Source organism: Neolamprologus multifasciatus, chromosome 13 (genome assembly GCF_963576455.1).
Source record: "Neolamprologus multifasciatus chromosome 13, fNeoMul1.2, whole genome shotgun sequence".
In the NCBI taxonomy this organism is placed as follows: Eukaryota; Metazoa; Chordata; class Actinopteri; order Cichliformes; family Cichlidae; genus Neolamprologus; species Neolamprologus multifasciatus.
In genome coordinates, this window is record NC_140451.1 from 33092407 (window position 1) to 33111367 (window position 18961).

Sequence of the window (18961 nt, forward strand, 5' to 3'; positions counted from 1 at the left end):
CCCCAGATTGTGGAAGTCTCTCCCTTTGAGCTGAGATCTGTGGACTCAGTGGTCGCTTTTAAAAAACAGCTAAAAACTCATCTTTTTAAACTTGCTTTTGGTTGATTTTTATTTTTAGGTTTTAGCTTCTGTGAAGCACTTTGTGATTTTTATCTTGAAAGGTGCTGTATAAATAAAATTTTACTTACTTAGAAGCGAGGCTGCCATATTGCGCCATCACCAGTAGCATGAAGTGTCTTGCCCAAGGATGCAACGACCGAGACTGTCCGAGCCGGGGCTCGAACCGGCGACCTTCCAATTACAAGACGAACTGCCAACTCTTGCGCCACGATCGCCCCATGATCAGCTTAGATCAGCTAACCACGCTGACTGTACCAAAGACGTTTTTATAAATCCTGAGGCGACGGAGCCTTTGTGGTGTTGGCTCCTATAATGAGGAACGAGCTTCCTCTGGAGGTCAGGCAGCTCCATCGCTTTTCTCCTTGGCTTTTAAACCAGTGTGAGTTTATGCACCTGTACAGATTTATTCTTTTTTTCTTGCTCTCTTATTTCTTTTCTTTTTGTTTTTGTACAGCACTTTGGTCAGCTGTTCTGTTAAAAGTGAAATCTTCTCAATTAAGTTTTATTTATACAGTTATTTAACAGTCGCCTCAAGGCGCTTCATAGATACAGAGAAAAACCCAACAATCATATGACCCCCTATGAGCAGCACTTTGGCGACAGTGGGAAGGAAAAACTCCCTTTTAACAGGAAGAAACCTCCAGCAGAACCAGGCTCAGGGAGGGGCGGGGCCATCTGCTGTGATTGGTTGGGCTGAGAGAAGGAAGACATTGGTTTAATAGCAGGATTTTCTTTGAGTCAAGGTTTCCTGTTGGGAATAACATCCAGTAATCACTGATGTCGCCTCGTTACTGGTTACCAGCACAAACCATACATGAGGACAGAAGCTAACACTGGTGTAGCTTTCTCAGGTAAAGTTGAGCCACCATCACATATGGAGGTCCACAAGGGCCTGCTTTAGGCCTATTTTATGTCTTTATAAATGCTGCGTACGGGTCTGCTGGTGCGTATCATTGAATGCTAAGAAGCACAGCACTGTGTGAAAGTCTTGAGCCAGCCCTTCTTTATGCGTTGCTGCAGTAATAGATGCAGTAATTTATTGAAACATGCAAACATACATGGAAATACTGACAGCCGCCCTTCCACGAGACATTTCTGAGGAGGCTTCAGTCAGCTGAAGGTCCAGGTCGTCTCTGATCTGTTGTAAATAAAAAGGAGAAGAAGAAATTCTTCTTTTGTGCGCCATATGCCAAGTTTTCAGCTAATGTTTTCACCTTGTTGGTGCAAAAATACTATTTTATGTCAGATTTTGGCATTTTCATAGATTCTACTAAAGAACTGGAAACACCTGCTGGTAACAGGCGCTCAGTTGTGTGTCGACATAACACCGATTCATCCTTTGAGTTTGAAGCTGTTTCTGCTTGAATGAGTCGTAGGTGGTTTAAACATGAAACTGCGGTGAAAATGATCAAGTACATGGACCGCACTGGAAATGAGTGAAGAAGCAGCCAATGTCCAGAGAACAACTTAAAAATCTAAAGAAATGAGGCGTGGCTCAGCGCTGTATACGCTCGGCGTTCTGCTTCGTTTATTTCTCTGTTTGGAACAAGAGGCTCGGCCCTGCAGACGTTCCTGACGGGCAGAGCTGCTCTTTGTCATCACCGAGCCCGTTTCCTGCTCTGAATGTGACCTTCCTCTGGGCTCGTGTTTCTGATTCAGACCTCAGCGAGCGTGTCCTGCCAAGGCCGAGCCTCGTTCACTCAGAGCGTTTACTTAAATCTCACCGAGCTCAGAGCGGCGGGACTGCAGGTGGGAAACTCGCCCTCGCCGTCCAAGAGCCAAAACCAGCAGCTCCCAGTCTGATTGGAGCTCTGATTGCCTGTTAGAGGAGAGCCGTCTGTAGTGAGCGGTTGAGACGTGATCAAAAAATTTATTTAAAAATAAATAAATCTTGTGTCACTCTGAGTTTTGTTTGGTTTACCGAGCGTCAGCTGATCAAAGCCTGACTCTGATCAGCTGACGTTGCTCCTCGCTCGCCGGATGTAAAGATGTCTGAGGAGCGCTGGTGTTCCTGCTCGTTTATGAACCTTTTTATTATTATTGCATGTTCGAAAAAGATTTGCCTCACATGTGCAAATAAACTTAACCCTGGAGAACCCATGGGGTCAAATTTGACCCCATGGGTTCTCCAGGGATAAAATGATTGTATCTGTTCTGCTTCGTATGGTTAACCACACTGATCCATCCCAGTCCCTCATGCCTCTTGTCGATGTGATGCTGATTAAAGGACCGCTTGTTGGTATGACGGGGCCTCAGCGGGGCCTCGACCCGGAGCTTGAGCCGCTCTCTGACGGCTTTCTTGTTTGTTTGTTGTCGTTTGCAGTCGTGGAGGATCCTGCTGTTCGGGGTGCTCAACCTGCTGTGCACCGGCTGTCTGCTGATGTGGTGCAGCTCCACCAACAGCATGGGTGAGCGCGCACACACACACACACACACACACACACACACACACACACACACACACACACACACACACACACACACACACACTCAGAGTCGCGGATGTTAACCGGCAGAGATACCTGTCGACACACCGTAAACACAGATTGACACACACACACAGGCAGGATCGTCTCGCCGCAGGGGGTCAGGCTGATCCTGATGCTGCTGCGTGCGTGTGTCTGAGGCGGCGGCGGCGGGGAGGTCACCTCAGTCAAAATATTGCACTTTAAAGGGCACGTTGAAGAAACAGAGTCCTTCACAGCGTCTGCTTTCGCCCTCCGGTGCTACAACACAGAGAACACATCTGTCATATTGACAGGCACGCTTTATTTTTCCTCTCCAAACTCAGCAGAGCCGTTCCACCTCGTAGCTCTGTGCTCGCCGTGTATGAAAGCGACGGGTTTAAATCAGTCTCAGCTGACGGGAAGGAGACGTCTGCTCACAGGTTGGTGGATCATAGATCAGTGGGAATGATGCCGAGGACAGAAACATTCCCAAAGCCTGAAATATCGGTTGTCACAGCTTAAACTCGTGTGAGTGTTACAGGCTCAGGTTTGATTATTTAGTGTTTGTGCTGATGCTCCGTCTGCCTGCAGGGTGAGGCGGCGTGTTTATGGTCAGCGAGGCCCGTGTATGCCCACCAACATTAAATCCTCTCAGGGATCCATCGCTCAGAAAAACGCTGCCATGAAAAGAACAACATGCAACTTTATCCCCTGCTCTGCCTGCAAATACTGCAGACACGCGCACACCGAGACACGCGCACACGGGGCGGTGGCGTCGGGTGTCGCGCAGACAGGAAGCAGAGAACAGAGGTATCGAACAAACAGGGGAAGGCGACACCGCTGTCGATACTCGGCCCCGAGGAGAACGGGCGCAGACAGCGGGCCGGACTCAACGCTGTCAGACAGTCCTCTGCAGCGAGGAAGTCTCCTCCGACCTCGGCAGCAAACACAACTTTAACACAGGTTACGAGGAAGTGCGACACGCGCTGGTGTTTATGGAGGCACCCTTTGAGAAAAAGACAGCGGCGCTCACGCTGGGGCGTCCGGTACGTTCGTGTTTGTTGGGCGGCGTTTGTGCAGCTCATGATTCCAGTCCAGGCCCCGCCCCTTTTTCTGGCATGTAAAGACACACTCCCTAATTGTATTTAGACTGATACTGTTTACATTCAACTAAAACTGATCTAAACAGAAACTAAGCCTAAGGCCAGAAATGAAGGGAAACGCTGCTAGGAACATGCCAAAGCAGCAGGTGGCGCTATATTCCTAACCGTGTAGAAATGTTGGCCAATCAGAAGTCTAGAAGCCTCGGTGGGAAAAAGTAAACAAAGCTGGGGCATAGAAGCAGAACCGAGTCGTCTGTGTGGAGGGACAGTAACTGTGTGTATATGTAAGCATTTAAACACTGCAGAGACAAGTAACAGTAACAGTGTTGTAGAAATTCATTTCACCGAAACAGCGGTGGGCAGCACGGTGGCACGGTGGTTAGCACTGTTGCCGCACAGCAAGAAGGTCTTTCTGTGTGGAGTTTGCATGTTCTCCCCGTGTTTGCGTGGGTTCTCTCCGGATACTCCGGCTTCCTCCCGCCGTCCAAAGACATGCAGCTTGTGGGGATAGGTTAATTGGATAATCCAAATTATCACTAGGTGTGAATGTGAGTGTGAATGGTTGTCTGTCCCTGTGTGTTGGCCCTGCGACAGACTGGCGACCTGTCCAGGGTGTACCCCGCCTCTCGCCCTATGACAGCTGGGATAGGCTCCAGCGCCCCCCGCGACCCTGAAAAGGATAAGCGGAAGTGAATGGATGGATGACCTGCATACGAGCAGGGGTCATGGACAGGCTGATGGATGGGGTCAGGCAGGAGTCTCTGGACTGTGGTGTGAGCAGGCGACGCTGTGATGTGGAGCGGGTGGAGGTATGCTCTGGAGAGGAGAGGAGTGAAAGTCAGTAGAAGAAAGGTGAACATGTGAGGAGCAGGTGGATGAGTTTAAATGCCCTGGGTCAACCATCAAAGTGAGTGAGGGAGGGTGGAGCGGGTGGAGATGACGTTGAGCGGTGATTTGAGACAAAAGAAAGATTTCATTCAGATTTCATATTGTTGTCTTTCATTTTCAGCTCATTGAGCAATTTTGTTTCATTTTTGTCAAACGATTCTGATTTATTTATGCCGATTAGTTAGTGTGTGTGTGTGTGTGCGTGTGTGCGTGTGTGCGTGTGTGTGTGTGTGTGTGTCAGATCCAATGAGATCTCCTGTCCTTAGCTGTTGGCTAATGACCCTGATGATGTGGAACGTTCACTGTTTATCTTCCACCTCATTAGTTTGAGGCCAATGCACACACACACACACACACACACACACACACGCGTATGAGGCGTGGATGCACAGACCCTCACAGGTTCACACCTACACTCATTTTTTTAAATTTTTGATTTCATGTGTGCAAAAAAAGATTTGCTGTGATTTTCAGAACTGGACACAGAACTGTGATGCTGCTGTGATGCTGCTGTGATGCTCTGTGTGCTCAGGCCCACAGAGCATCACAGCAGCATCACAGGAGCCGACCAGCTCAGTTAAATCACGCCAACATTCTCAATGATGTCACGCTCAGAGACAAATTTAATGCCTCATTTACAGGCGACTTATTGGACATTTTTATGCAGTTTAACTTGGAAGTTAATTTGCTCGTACTTCACTGCAGCTGCTGGTGTTTTCTGGTGCGTTTGAAATAAAATGTGTACATCCAGCACCTGTGGTGCAGAGGCAGCCTTTAAATGAAGCATGAGCCACATACATGTGACTCCGCCCACACACACGCAGACGTGTACCCGCTGACCTCCCTTTGCACACACTCTTTAGCTCACGACTAACGGCTTAGCTGACGTTTAAATACACACCATAGATCTACAGCCATCAGAGGATGGTGTGTTCTCTACAGTCAGTTTCCTGAACTTTTGATCTAATCTCAGCCTAATTTTACTTTATCCCAACCTAACAACACATCTACGCAAAAAAGGAAGAAATGAGGGTGGTTCAGACCTTTTGCACAGCACTTGTATCCAGATGAAGGCATGTCAGGGTGGTCTGCATAACTGTGAGAAACAGACAGGAGGAGCCTGGTTTACATGCTGGAGAGGAGCAGGTATTTAAAGCTAAATCAGAGGGAAACGTTACAGGTGGCGTTTCATTTGTTACCTTATTGTCATTGTGAAAGCAAAAAGAAAGCCAGTGCTAACCTCACAGTGTGTGTAACTGCGACACAGATACAGAGACTCTAAGGTGATCCTACAAATAATAATAATAAAATATACATCAAATAAATCAAATTAATGAAAAAATATATCTGAAGACATAAAAACACACTCTGTAGTTACCTGTAAACACGTGCCTGTCATGAATAAATGAAACTTCAGTCGTACATCACGAGCGAGCCGACTGAGATTGCCTAATATGATGAATCTGATTATTTATTAGCTGAAATCTGGACAAAGCAACGATGTGAATGTTCAGGTTAACACAGGCTCCGTCAACGATGCTTAAAAAGGTAAATTCATAGGTTTAAAAACGGTTCAATGCAAACAACCACAGGCATCAACAGCGTTGGACGAAACCACTGCTATGACACAGAAGAAGTCGAACCACGCTGCACTATTGTAGTCAGTACCATTTTATACCACAAGGTGGTGCAGTGCTGTAATCTTTATATCAGTGTTAATGAGGAAGGTGTCCTTTACAGCTTAAAATGATAAAACTTATATAATGTAGGTTTATATAAAAGTGAAAAAGCGAAACCTGCGGCACACGAAACGTCACCACGCTGGTGAAACTCTGCCCCCTGCTGGTGGAAGTTTTAGTCGAGCACTGCAGAGGGAAACTACAAAAAGCTCTTTAAATGTGAGAGCTGTGTGTCTGTGTGCGTGAGTGTGTGTGAGTGTGTGTGCGCACGCTGTTTAAGCAGCCAGTGTTGCTGAAACTTAATCTGATGATGATTCTTCAGATCTGTGTGTGTGTGTGTGTGTCCATATCAAATTGTGCAGTGGATCACTGGATCGTTTTTCAGCTTTCTACAAAATGAAGACATCAGCTTTTTGTCTCTCTCTCTCTCACACACACACAGACACACACACACACACACACACACACACACACACAGATCCCGTCTCCCCCTCTGTTTCCCTGACAAACACACACCTCTCAGCACTTACCTGAACTCACCTCCTTCTCTCTCTCTCCTCCCTGTCTCAACCCCTGACCCCACCCTCCACCCTCCACCCTCCTCCCTCCTCCCAGCTCCTGGGTGGGACGAGCCTCTCGTCTCTTAATTCAGTTTTATTTATTTCAGAGCACAGACGTCCCCCTACAACACTGTCGTGGTCGTCCTCGGCCTCTCCAGGCTTTCATCAGCACGACTCTGAGCTCAGCTTTCGCGGTGTGCACCGATCACTTGATGGCACCGGTCGAGTGTTTGGACCCAGAAATGGTTTCTGATGGCCGACCGTACTTGTGGATTTATTTAAAATAACTGCTGTCTTTAAAAGCGTTAGGGGGGGGGGTTCGTACCCTGCCTGAGATCTTCACCCGTACAGTCAGTGCAGATGTGCAGGTTAGATCCTGCAGCTGAATATTTCCCTGAATTAACATTTCTAAAATCATACAACCCACATTAACCCTTTAAAACCGGTCAGAGCAGCACGCTCTGTTTTGCGTAACTATTTTTAAATCCTGGTAGCTCTGCAACTACGTAAGCTAGCACAGTATTTTTTTTTGCATATGAAACCGGAGGAGTTTTACTTACATCTTATGCCATCAGCTTGTCCTCGGTCACAGTTTCCTTCCACATATAACTTTGCAAAAACTGCATAAAAAGCACTTGCAGCAACAAAAACATAATATTCCAGAAACACGCTTTGCCGATCCGATCAGCTGTTCGTAACACTTCCTACGTCCATCAGCGCGAACTATCGCATGTCCGCCATGACCTGCCCGAAACCGGAAGTGACGTCATTTTCGCGGAAATGTAGTTTTTTACCATCAGGGCCTCATGAGCCTATACTGGTGTTTTTAAAAGTTATGTTTGACTTTATGACTTTCTGTGTGGTTTCTGGGATGCTTAGGACTCATATTGCTGCTGGAAATAGTTTATTTTGATGCATATGCTGCTTTTTTGCAAATTTGCATTATAATATTTATTTTCGTTTTTCCTGCAGTGTATAAAAATTGGTGTATTTCAAAAACAAAACTATGAAGACACTCAAAATAAATTTCCTGTGGTGGGAAACTATTTTGTGCAACTTTTTTGTATTTACAGTTTTGAGGGATAAGCCTCTTAAATTTCTCTAACTAGAAATATATGTTAAAAAAACAAAAACGATTTTCAATTTTTTTGTAGTTTATTGCACTTTTTTGCAATTTATGTAATTACTATGCACTTAATGCAGACATATTATTAAAATTTGGGCTATAATGGTTGTATTGATGTATAGAAACTTGAAATGCTCCCAAAAATGGCTCCACAGCAGGTAAACATATAATATAAGCTCTGGCGGACTTGGTTCTATGGTAGGTCTTAAAGGGTTAATGCCCAGGTTCAATATATAGTTTAAATATTCTGATTGTGTGTGTGTGTGTGTGTGTGTGTGTGTGTGTGTGTGTGTGTGTGTGTGTGTGTGTGTGTGTCTCCAGCTGTTTTTCGGCCCAGAGCAGCTCAGACAAACCAGGTCAAGTGTCGTCAACACGAATAAACACACGTCCTGCTCCTCCGTCCTCGGGAGAGTTGAAGAGTGAGCCTGTGTGTGTGTGTGTGTGTGTGTGTGTGTGTGTGTGTGTGTGTGTGTGTGTGTGTGTGTGTGTGTGTGTGTTCGACTTTCTCACATTAAGACAATGAAAGGATAGGTGTGTGATTTCAGGATAGAAGACCTGCCCTCTGTGGGGGTTTTGTGATGTGCAGAGCTTAGTTAGATTTTGTTGGTCGTGTTTCTGAGACAGATGATAAAAGAATTGATGTTTTCTGCAGTTTTGTTTTAAATTCGAGTAGAAACGACGGTTTTCCTGCTCTGACTGTAGAAGTTGGAATATTTCAGTCGTGTTTTCGGCTGTTGCAGTGTTTGTGTGCATATCCATGAGTTTGTTTGTTTCTCATCCCGACACGGTTGAGTGCACACATGTGATCTGTGTGTGTGTGTGTGTGTGTGTGTGTGTGTGTGCTGTCCCCAGGCCCTCAGTGTTCCTGTGTGTCAGAACACAGCTGGTGAAGCAGTTCGTCCCACAGGGCCTTCAGTACAGCCAACACACACACATTTGCTGTAGCTGTGTGTGTGTGTGTGAGAGATCCACTCCTCTTGCTCCCAAACAGCCACCACATGTGCTCCTGGCTCTTCCTATGACTCGATCTCCTAAACACACTGATGTCTGTGACTGTGCTCCCACCTTTAAAGCCGCAGCCTGCTGCAAACTGCAGTCACTTCATTATAACGACGGCTTGTTTGGGTTCAGGCTGCAGGACCGAGCGATTCGACTGTATGTGCTCCGTGCCCGCCTTAACGCGTGGGCCGGCCTGAACCAAACATGGAGGGTTAATGTGCCGTCGCCTGTTTTGAGCAGCCGTCCGTCCCACACGGTCCCAAACTTAGAGGAAATCAGAACCAACATGCAGGTTAACAACGCTCGCTTCCTGAGACATGAAGCTCTTTATTGAGGCTACCACAGATCCCACCACACCAGAGCTCCACCCGGTCGTTAATAAACAGATTTTGGAGGAATTGGGAAACTGATTTGTTGCAGTTTTCTGTCCTGAAAGTTCATGTGAGTGTTTGCAGCACTTTATGGAATCACGAGGACTCAGAAACTCTGGAAAATGATTGAAAAGCAGGATCAGGGTGACCTGATCTGTCATGAAGATCGTCCTTTGGCTCTGAAACTCTTCCTAAATGCAGATCCAAGTCAGCAGAGGCAGCCTTAACACAGCCCTGCTGCTTATCTTCATCATGTTTTATTGATTATCCTCATCAGCAGTGCCAGAGGAGGGGGCCGCGGGGTCAGAGCGAGGGGGGGGCTGTGTGGTTTAACATATCAGAGCCAGCTGCCTCTGAACTCCCACGTGGAGACACGAGAGTCTGACTGAGAGCGCCGTCGCTCTGGTTTCATATCGACGAAGATCTGCCGAGGATGACGAGGGCGTGTCTGTTTCTGTTTGACCAATTAAATAATTAAAATATGATCGTATGGACACGACGGTTCCCAGTCGCATTTGATTGATCTCCAGCTTATGTCCTCACATTAAGCTGATGAAGCCTGTGTGTGTGTGTGTGTGTGTGTGTGTGTGTCTGTGTGTGTGTGTGTGTGTGTGTGTGTGTGTGTGTGTGTGTGTGTGTTGCCTTCTCCAGTTTAAAGTTTCCTCCTCAGTGGTCAGCAGTGCTCCTCCTCCTCCTCCCGTGTCCCGGCCGTCTCCTCTTCCTCCTCCTCATCTTCTTCCTCGTCCCCGAGGATCCTCCTCCTCACCGCAGCAGTTGAGGCGTTCGATAGAAGCTTTTAGTTTACATCTGCACCACATAAGAGCTGAACTGACACCACGACCGCTGTGTGTGTGTGTGTGTGTGTGTGTGTGTGTGTGTGTGTGTGTGTGTGTGTGTGTGTGTGTGTCAGTTTACTGGTTGCCGGAACCAATGACACTAAGCTGCTATTTTCTGTGGTTAGCACATCCAGATCCCGATTTGGTGTGTGTGTGTGTATTGATCAGCACGTGTGTATTCATATCTTTGTGGGGACCAAAAGCCTGGTCCCCATAAGCTTGAGACTCAAAGGTCGTGTCCAAATTCATGGGCTGCATCCTCCTGAGGACCCGGCCTTCGCGGTCTACGTGGGCCGAGTCCTCAGAAGGTCGGGTAGGCCGGAAGTAAACGGCTGTGGAAATTGGACGGTCCAGCCTTCTGATTAGCGTCACCGCTGTGTCGGTGGAGTTTAATAAACTCGCCGTCTGCTCCTTGCTGTCTAAAATATAACAGGACACTGGCGTAAACTCTCGACCGTCTCACACTTCTGTTTAATCAGTTTTCTGTTTAACGTTTATTCAGCTGTGTGAAAACCAAGGAGGATTAATAAAGTTTTATTTTATCTAATCTAATAACTTTAATCTCAGCCAAACCGATTTACTCACAAACAAACAAAACACTGAAAAAAGCCCAACAAAACCATTTTTAGGTATATTACGTTTAACCTGAGTAGCGAAAGTCCGCTGTGATCTGAAAATGATGTGCCGGGAGTTGTGCCGTTCTCGGCCGCATCAGTGATCCTCGAGCTCCCGGCGAGCTATCGAGCTGGTGGGTAACAGACGTCTCCGAAAACGTCGAAGCACTTTTGCAAATATGTGATATCTTGATAAACCGAGCAGATATTTGATGTTTACACAGCTACTTTCTGAAAATATGTTAAACGTTTATTTTGTGACCCAGAAAGATTAGTAAGAGTAATTTTTAAACTTAGTAGCGGCCGCCATTGTTGGAAACTGGAGCTTGGCTGGGCCGCGCTATGAATTCTGGGATATGGTAGGCCACGAAGGACACACCCGACCCATCCTTCAAATTCAGGTAAAAGGAGGACGCATTTGTCGGCTGCATTCGGAGGAGTCTACGAATTTGGACAGCCTTCGGCGCGTCGCTGTGACGTAATCGGTCTACAAATGCGGCCTCAGGAGGAAGCAGCCCATGAATTTGGACACGACAAAAATGTGGTTTTAGTGTCAGGGTTACAGTTGGGTCAGGGTCAGGGTTGGGCATCATGTCAGAGTAAAGAGTATCTGAGTGTGTTTTTGTGTTGCCACAAACAGAAAGCAGTGAGGTGGAGGTGGGGCAATAACGTGGCTGCTGTGAGGTCACTGTACTAACTCAGCTCCAGTTTTCTTGGTATTTAAATCGTTCTTCATGTCGCGTTAATTAGTGCAGATCAGTGTGGATGCTGTTGCTAACCATAGAAGCTTTAGCTTATTGGCTAAAGCTCCGCCCTTTCATCCATATCAAAACAACATGGCGGCATCTAAAATGTGACGTTGACGCGTCGAAGTTCAGAACGAATGGGTGATGCTCTCGCTGCAGTTCTGCCATCTTTGTGCCTGCTGCTGGTCGGGTTGCTGTTGAGGCGGTGCTTGCTGTGATGCAGCTGGTGATGGCGGTCCTAACCAGCTGTCCTGTGCTCTGCAGGCCGGCTCATTGGGCTGCTTGGTCTAGCTTCTCTCTGATTGGTTTCTTCCAGTGTCACAGCTGCTGATGGAAGTCCTTCTGGCCTGGAGGTGGTGAGAGGTGGAAGGCCACGCTAGCCAGACCCTGCAGCAGGTGGAGAGCTGGTTCAATGCCCCAAAGACCACCAGCTGCAGTCCAAGACCGTGAAGCAGGAGTGCATCATGAGGACGTGGTGGTTATGGGAGGGGCAGCTGGTTTAGACGCACTCGTAGAAACTTTCTTAGAAAATCTGCAACCTGTGAAGGTGCAGCGTCCGTCTGCCAGTGTGCGCTTATGGTTTTAACTCTGATTCCTGTGTGTGTGTTTGGGCTTCTCCTCTGCAGACACCATTAAATATTCATCCTGCTGCTCGTATTTCTCCTCTCTCATCTGTCCGTCCACTCCCGGCTGCTTTCCTTCTTCCTTCTGTGTTAAATCCTCACACTTTGCTTTCCTCCTTTGATGTTTTAGAAGAAACAAACCCGGGAAAGACGTGGAGCAAAGAGAACAGAAGAGTTAGGCCAAAAAATAAAGCGAGACGAGTGTTTGTGACAGATTTGCTGCCCTCCCCTCCATCGATCATTCCTGAAAACAAACACAGGGATCTTAATCCTCTCGTTCTGTCCTGAGTATTGAGTTCAGGTCCTCTGGGGCCTTTATGTCTCTACATGTTCTAATATACATGTATGTGTGTGTGTTTTCTTGTTTTGTAGCTCAGCGTAATGTTCTCCATCTGTTCCTTTTAGCATGAGCGTGTGTTACAGATGAATAATGTCCCGTCTGCTGTGTTTGCAGCTCTGGTATCACATCCACACGTCCTCTGGGTGTCAGTGTTTGTAAGCAGGAGGCTGGGACAGGAATTCAACTGTGTGTGTGTGTGTGCGTGTGTGTGCGTCTGCGCTGCAGTGTACATGTAAACCTATCTGAGCACAGCAAGGGGAAATTTCAGCCCAGGTATTGATTGGCTGCGGCCTGTTTCAGGGTCACTGTGATGTCAGCGTTTGTATTATTATTGCTTTTATTGTCTGCAGCTCTTGATTCAACACAGTGACATCAACGCTCATTGATCCCTGTGGAGAGATGAGCTGCAGCATATCAAAATAAAGTCAGCAAAAGGACCGTCTGAAAATTATTTTATATTACTGTAAGTCAACCAGGAACACAGGCTCCTGCGTCTGTGACCAGCTTTGAGCAGCAGAATCATACCAAAGGTTTCTGATCCTGGAGAAAACGTCTAAAATTGCATTCTGGGTAAACTTTAAAGGCTCAGGTGAAATCTAAGAGAACCACAGGCTCAGGCTTGAGGTGCCACTTCACACTTGATTTGAAGCTTTAACAGTCTGATGCACCCAGCACAGTCCGCTCCGTGGCTGTAGCTGCTGAAAGGCGCTGCGCCCCACGTAGCGTCGCCTTTTTGTGGGGCTGTTCACTAACAGGACCATCAGGCCTGAGCGTTATCGCCATCTTGTTTTAAGCTGTCGAGCGAACAGAAACTGGGACCCGCACACTTGTTTGCTAGCACGGGACCAACAGGGGAGTGTTGACTGAGGTCAGAGGTCAGATTTAGTGCAGTAAAGTTGTTTATATGGTGATAAATCCCAGCAGCAGTCTCCTCGAGGCGTGTAAGACCCTACGATGAGCCAGCACAGTAACAGTGGGGAGGAAAAGCCCCTAAATCAGGGCCCAGTGTCTCAGTTCTGATCCCTCTGGACTGGTTTGGAGGCCGGCTTCACGCTTTGCTGTTCTCAGAGGTTTTTGTTACTTAACGAAGCAAATTTGTCTGACTGGCTGTTGGAGCGTGCCGGGCCGCGATGAAGCAGGTGGATGGTGTCAAAGTGAAACTGACATGAATGTATTTTAATTAGATTATCAGTGTTCTTACGTTAAGTCTGGAAAAAACTATTCTGGTCCTTCTGTGACAGCAGGATGTGATTAAAAGGCTGAACACATGATGAATGTGGGTATTGATTTGGAGCACTGAGCAGTAATCTAACTGTAAATAATTTATTAATAGTTTATCAGAGCCACAGCTGTTAGCAATCAATCTGAAGGATCGGTATGTAAGAAGGGCTTCTTGTCTTTCCATGAACTGTTGACAACTTCCTGCTCGTCAAAGCTGAAATAAATGCTGTTGGTCGCACCGACGCCTGTACAGAGACTAGTCATACTTTATTCTCCACGAGGAGCACGTGGATAGATTTTTCTTTTAGAATCAAACCATTGTTAGAAAACACTTTTCTTTGGTTCAGTCTCCCTTTTCTTGTCTGCTCTCGCCACATTTAGGGGTCGTCTCTCACTCTTTCTCACTCTTTCACTTTCCCTCTTTGCACCCGTCCGTCCACACGTCCATCATGCTGTCTATCCGCCTTCTCACCTCCCTCTCTCTGCCCGTCTCCCTGCCTCGATCCATCCATCTGTCTCCCCCCGCCTCCCTCTCCCAGCCTGTCGATCTGTCACTCAGCCCTCCCGCCCGTCTCCCTCTCTGTCCGTCTGCCTCTCTTTGGGTTTTTGCCGCGGGGCCTCTCTGTCAGGATTACAGGACGTCAGGTTGGCCAACATGAACGGCGGTGGTGGGGAAACAAAATGTTCCTCTCAGCACAAAGCCGCTCTAATCCGCTCTCCTCATCCCCCACAGCACAGCCTGATTACAGGAAGGCAAGCATTAGGACAGACAGACAGGCCGAAAGATCGACAGACGGACTGGCAGGTTGGCAGGGTTTAAGCCAGGCCGATATTTGTATCTGGCTGGTTAACACACTGATTACTTTGTTGGCCGACTGCCTAATTGGTCTACTAACTGGCTAACTGCCGCTTCAGCTTACCTGGCTGGAAACGAGCCAGGTAATTAGTCTGGGTGATTAACTCGGTGAAAGCCTGGCTGACTGTCTGCCCGCGTGATTTACTGACTTGTTAACTCAGTGACTGATTTAGTGGCTTGCAGTCAAGCTTGGTAGTAAACAGTCTGTATAAACCGACCCATTTCATTTGGACAGTCGTAAAAGTCTCCGTGTGTCCCCCCGATCGCACCAGCAACCACTGGATTACATGGAAGTTAATTTACGAACAGTAAACCTCACACTGTACAACTGAAGGATGAAATGCCAACAAAATGCCCCAAACTGGGTAAAAATATTAGATTTCACTAAGCCTAGGGATTATTTTAGCATCCCAAAATAATCTACAGTGGCTTGGAAGGGCCATAGACAGAACACCCAATTGTCCCCAATGCATCCATCAGTGTATATGTGTGTTTGTGATAGACAACATGCTGCACTAATGGGCATGTTTTTGTAGTATCAGGTACCTTGAGTGGTCAATAAGACCAGAATAAATGAACATGAAATATATTTACCATTTCTGACTCGATACTGTTAGAAAGCTAAGCTTTACCATCTCTGAGATCAAAGAAGAACGTCTTGCCTCACTTAATACCTAGCTGTTAGCTTTCTACCACTAGCTTAAGCAGGCAGATGACAATGAAAGCTATATGTTAACAAGCTACTGTAGTTAGCTTGTAGGGTTGCCAACCGTCCCTTAAAAAACGGAATCGTCCCGTATTTAGAAACAAAAGTACACGTCCCGTATTGAGCTAATAAGGGACGCACTTTGTCCCGTAATACAGTGAGAATCAAAAGTAGTCTATAAGTTTTAATGTAATTAACGCTTTGTTTGAAAACATAATTCCCAGCCCCGCCCCTGCTTTGTGACCAATGAGCTGACAGCACACTTATGACAATTCGAGTATGACAATTCAGATTACCGCTCATCTCATTGGTTGAGGAAAGGTCGCTTGCGGAGAAAATACCGGAAGACAACAGATGACCACAACAAAAAGCATGGCCAACAGGGAAACAAACGCCGACACTGCGGTGCAAGTCTCAGACGACAGTACACCTGAAGCTGGGCAAACACTGCGATTTTCAAACTGCACGATTGGCTCGCATGGGTTATAAGTTCGTAGGTCACGATGCAGGTCTCACACTATACCGCCCGATGCTCTGATGCGACCTGAGTCACACTGTGCCTCCATAAAATGAAGGTTATAACAGAAAATCTGTCGCTCGCTCTCCCTCTTTGTCTTTCACTCACACAGACACACACCACCATCAACTTTGCTAAATTACTAATGACAAACATGATCAGGCAGCTGTGATTGAGCAGCAATGTAAATCCAACTATTTTCACGGTTGTTGTGGTCGTGATAATTTGGTGATGCCACATCGAAAAGGCTCGGATGAGCTTTCCAAAGTTCTACAAGTTGTGCCTCCATCGCTTGAGTCCAGATCACACGCTGCACAGCCGTGCTGCGCCGTCTTTTTCACCGACGTTTACGTGTTTGCGCGTGAGCAGTGTGAGCGGCTGCGGTGACACCCTCACGAGCGATTGATGATCGGGAGCTGGTCGTGAGGTGTTAATCGCTTCTCGTTACCCCACGTATACTACACGATGCACGATGAAGGCCAAAATCGGGCCGATCACCAAATTGGTCGCACGACTCAAAAATCGGCTCAAAATGGGCCAAAAATCGCACAGTGTGAGCCAGGCATTAGACCAGCAATGTTTGTTCCTCTCAGAGAAAGAAAAAAAGGCTGCAAAAGTGCAGGGAAGAATGGGAAAAGGAAAACACCTGGCTGGAAAAGTGCACGATAACATCTATAAAGCGCACTGCACTGTGTGCCGGCGCACTTTTTCCATAGGCGTGCTTCTAATGGTGGGCACATGAAGAACATGAGGGGCGTGAAAGCTCGGGGAACCCTTAACCAATTTTTGTCTACCAGGCCACGGCAGAACCAGATATGGTAAACACTGGTTTGTTTGTTTTTAAACCCTCTGGTTAAGGTTAAAATGGGCATGTGCAGTGAATATCAGCGCTATGTGGCCAGAAGTGTGATAATATAATTTATTTTGTGTAATAAACAACTGCAAGGATAGATGATTACAACAAATAGATGAGTAATACATAAAAGTAATACATAGATGAATAATGATGATGAGTTATGACGCGTAATCATGGGAACAAGTGGGTTTACAAACGGGAGCAAAAGCTGAAATAATGCCTCTGCTGAAGCCAATTGCACTAAATGCACTAAATGTGCACTGTTACAAGAATATTTTTCTTTCTATTGTTTTCTATTAATTTATATAATTTTAAGTTAAGCAGGACAGAGTTCTTTTAAAGAAAGATTTACTTTTATTATCAAAAGTTAAGCATGACAGGCTTCTGTTTAAGAAAGAGACCTGTTTTATTGTGTTAATGTTGTCATTTTGAGCTAAAAATAAATGGCTAAATGATTTTTGTTTCCCATGTGTTGATATCACAAAGAATACGCATCTACTTAAATCAAATTCAAGTCAAATGGTTAAAAAAAATAATTTCACAACAAAAAAAGAGCTAAAAAATTCACCACACTGGGAAGGGTGAAGACAACTGGGTCGCCCGGCCCTGGCCACGAGGTGTCCCTTATTTATTTCTCAGGGAGTTGGCAACCCTATTAGCTTGTTAATGCGTACAAGCTAACTACAGTAGCTTGTTAATGCGTACAAGCTAACTACAGTAGCTTGTTAATGCGTACAAGCTAACTACAGTAGCTTGTTAATGCGTACAAGCTAACTACAGTAGCTTGTACGCATTAACAAGCTACTGTAGTTAGCTTGTTAATGCGTACAAGCTACTGTAGTTAGCTTGTTAATGCGTACAAGCTAACTACAGTAGCTTGTTAATGCGTACAAGCTAACTACAGTAGCTTGTTAATGCGTACAAGCTAACTACAGTAGCTTGTTAATGCGTACAAGCTAACTACAGTAGCTTGTACGCATTAACAAGCTACTGTAGTTAGCTTGTTAATGCGTACAAGCTAACTACAGCGAACAGCAAAGAAAAGCTGCAGTCTCCTCAGCTCGACAGATTCAGGCCTTGCTTCCAGAGACAATAGTAAACTGTGACCGTACGATGGCAGTGATTAAAGGACGGATGCAAACAGGCAGCGAGAGGAGATTATAGAACAGAACGCTGTTCGATATATAAGGAGAGATTTCATTTTGGCTTTTAATTTATGTTTATTTTTAGATTTTCATAGGCAAGCACTGTGGATTTGGCATTTTATAGTGCTGAGCTCGACTTCTGTGTACAAACTTTGTTCAGTTCTCTTTACCCTGATGGATGCGTGTCCGACCGTTCATTGCTAACAAACTGATTGTAGCACCTTCACTCACTTTACAGTCAGTGAAAAACATTTAATGGTTTCTGAGGATCTGCTGCAACTGTAAGTAGCAGATGATGGCAACAGATCTGCAGGTCAGACTAACTTTGTGTTTCAGTTTGTGTGTTTTTGCCAAACTCCATCAGACACAGTTTGACGTTAGAACTGTTTGTGATGAATCGACCTCTCGCTTCATTACAGATGCTGGTTAATACACTAAGTTGTAGTCATGACATTTAATTCACCAAAAGAAGACAATTTAAATGTTGTGGGTAATTTTATTAAATGTCTTATTCTTGTCAGTTACCTCTTTTATGCGTATACATGCGTCCAGAATGTAGATGAAGATAAATCTTCAAATACATGAAATTACAAAAATTCTAACTCGACCGTCTTTTGTTTTGTTTTGACGTTTCAGCTTTAACTGCCTACACGTACCTCACCATCTTTGACCTCTTCAGGTGAGTGGGTTACCTGTGTTACCTCATATTTCTGTTTCCTCTGATTTTATTGGCACTTTAAAGTTTATTATTATAGTTTATTAAAAGTGGGAGTGTAGTTTTGGATAACTGATAAACTCAAAGCTTCTGCAGAACAGGTTTGCCACTGGTGTCTGCAGGTTTCCATTTAAAAAAATAAAAACTCTAATGTGACACAAAATGTGGTTGTTTGATCTTAATTGTATTTATTGAGGTCTTTAACAGTCTTGGGAGTGTTACAGAAACCCTGGAGCAGGTTGCAGACTAGACTAGTCTAATAGATTAGAGTCGGTTGAAGATGTTTGGCAGGTTAATCAATGGGTTGAGCGCAGAAACTGATGGCAGATTGCACTCAGCCTCCTCAGCGTAGCTTTGTACTTCATGTTCTGCTCTAGGGCTGCCACGATTAGTCGACTATCAAAATCATCAACGACTGATTTAATAGTCGACGCGTCGTTTGAAGCTTTGTAAGATCACAAAAGACGCAGGAATAAGTAGTAGGATTTAAGAG

The 18961-nt window shown here is 45.8% G+C and overlaps 1 protein-coding gene across 1 annotated transcript in view; it reads left to right on the top strand.

The window, feature by feature from the left end:
• The window catches only part of slc30a6 (solute carrier family 30 member 6), a 65257-nt gene that overhangs the window by 12023 nt on the left and 34273 nt on the right, over positions 1 to 18961 (top strand). Inside the window, exons 4-5 of the mRNA XM_085182413.1 lie at positions 2444 to 2528; positions 18390 to 18432. Of these exons, the coding sequence (XP_085038539.1) occupies positions 2444 to 2528; positions 18390 to 18432 (128 nt within the window). The remainder of the gene's footprint in view (positions 1 to 2443; positions 2529 to 18389; positions 18433 to 18961) is intronic.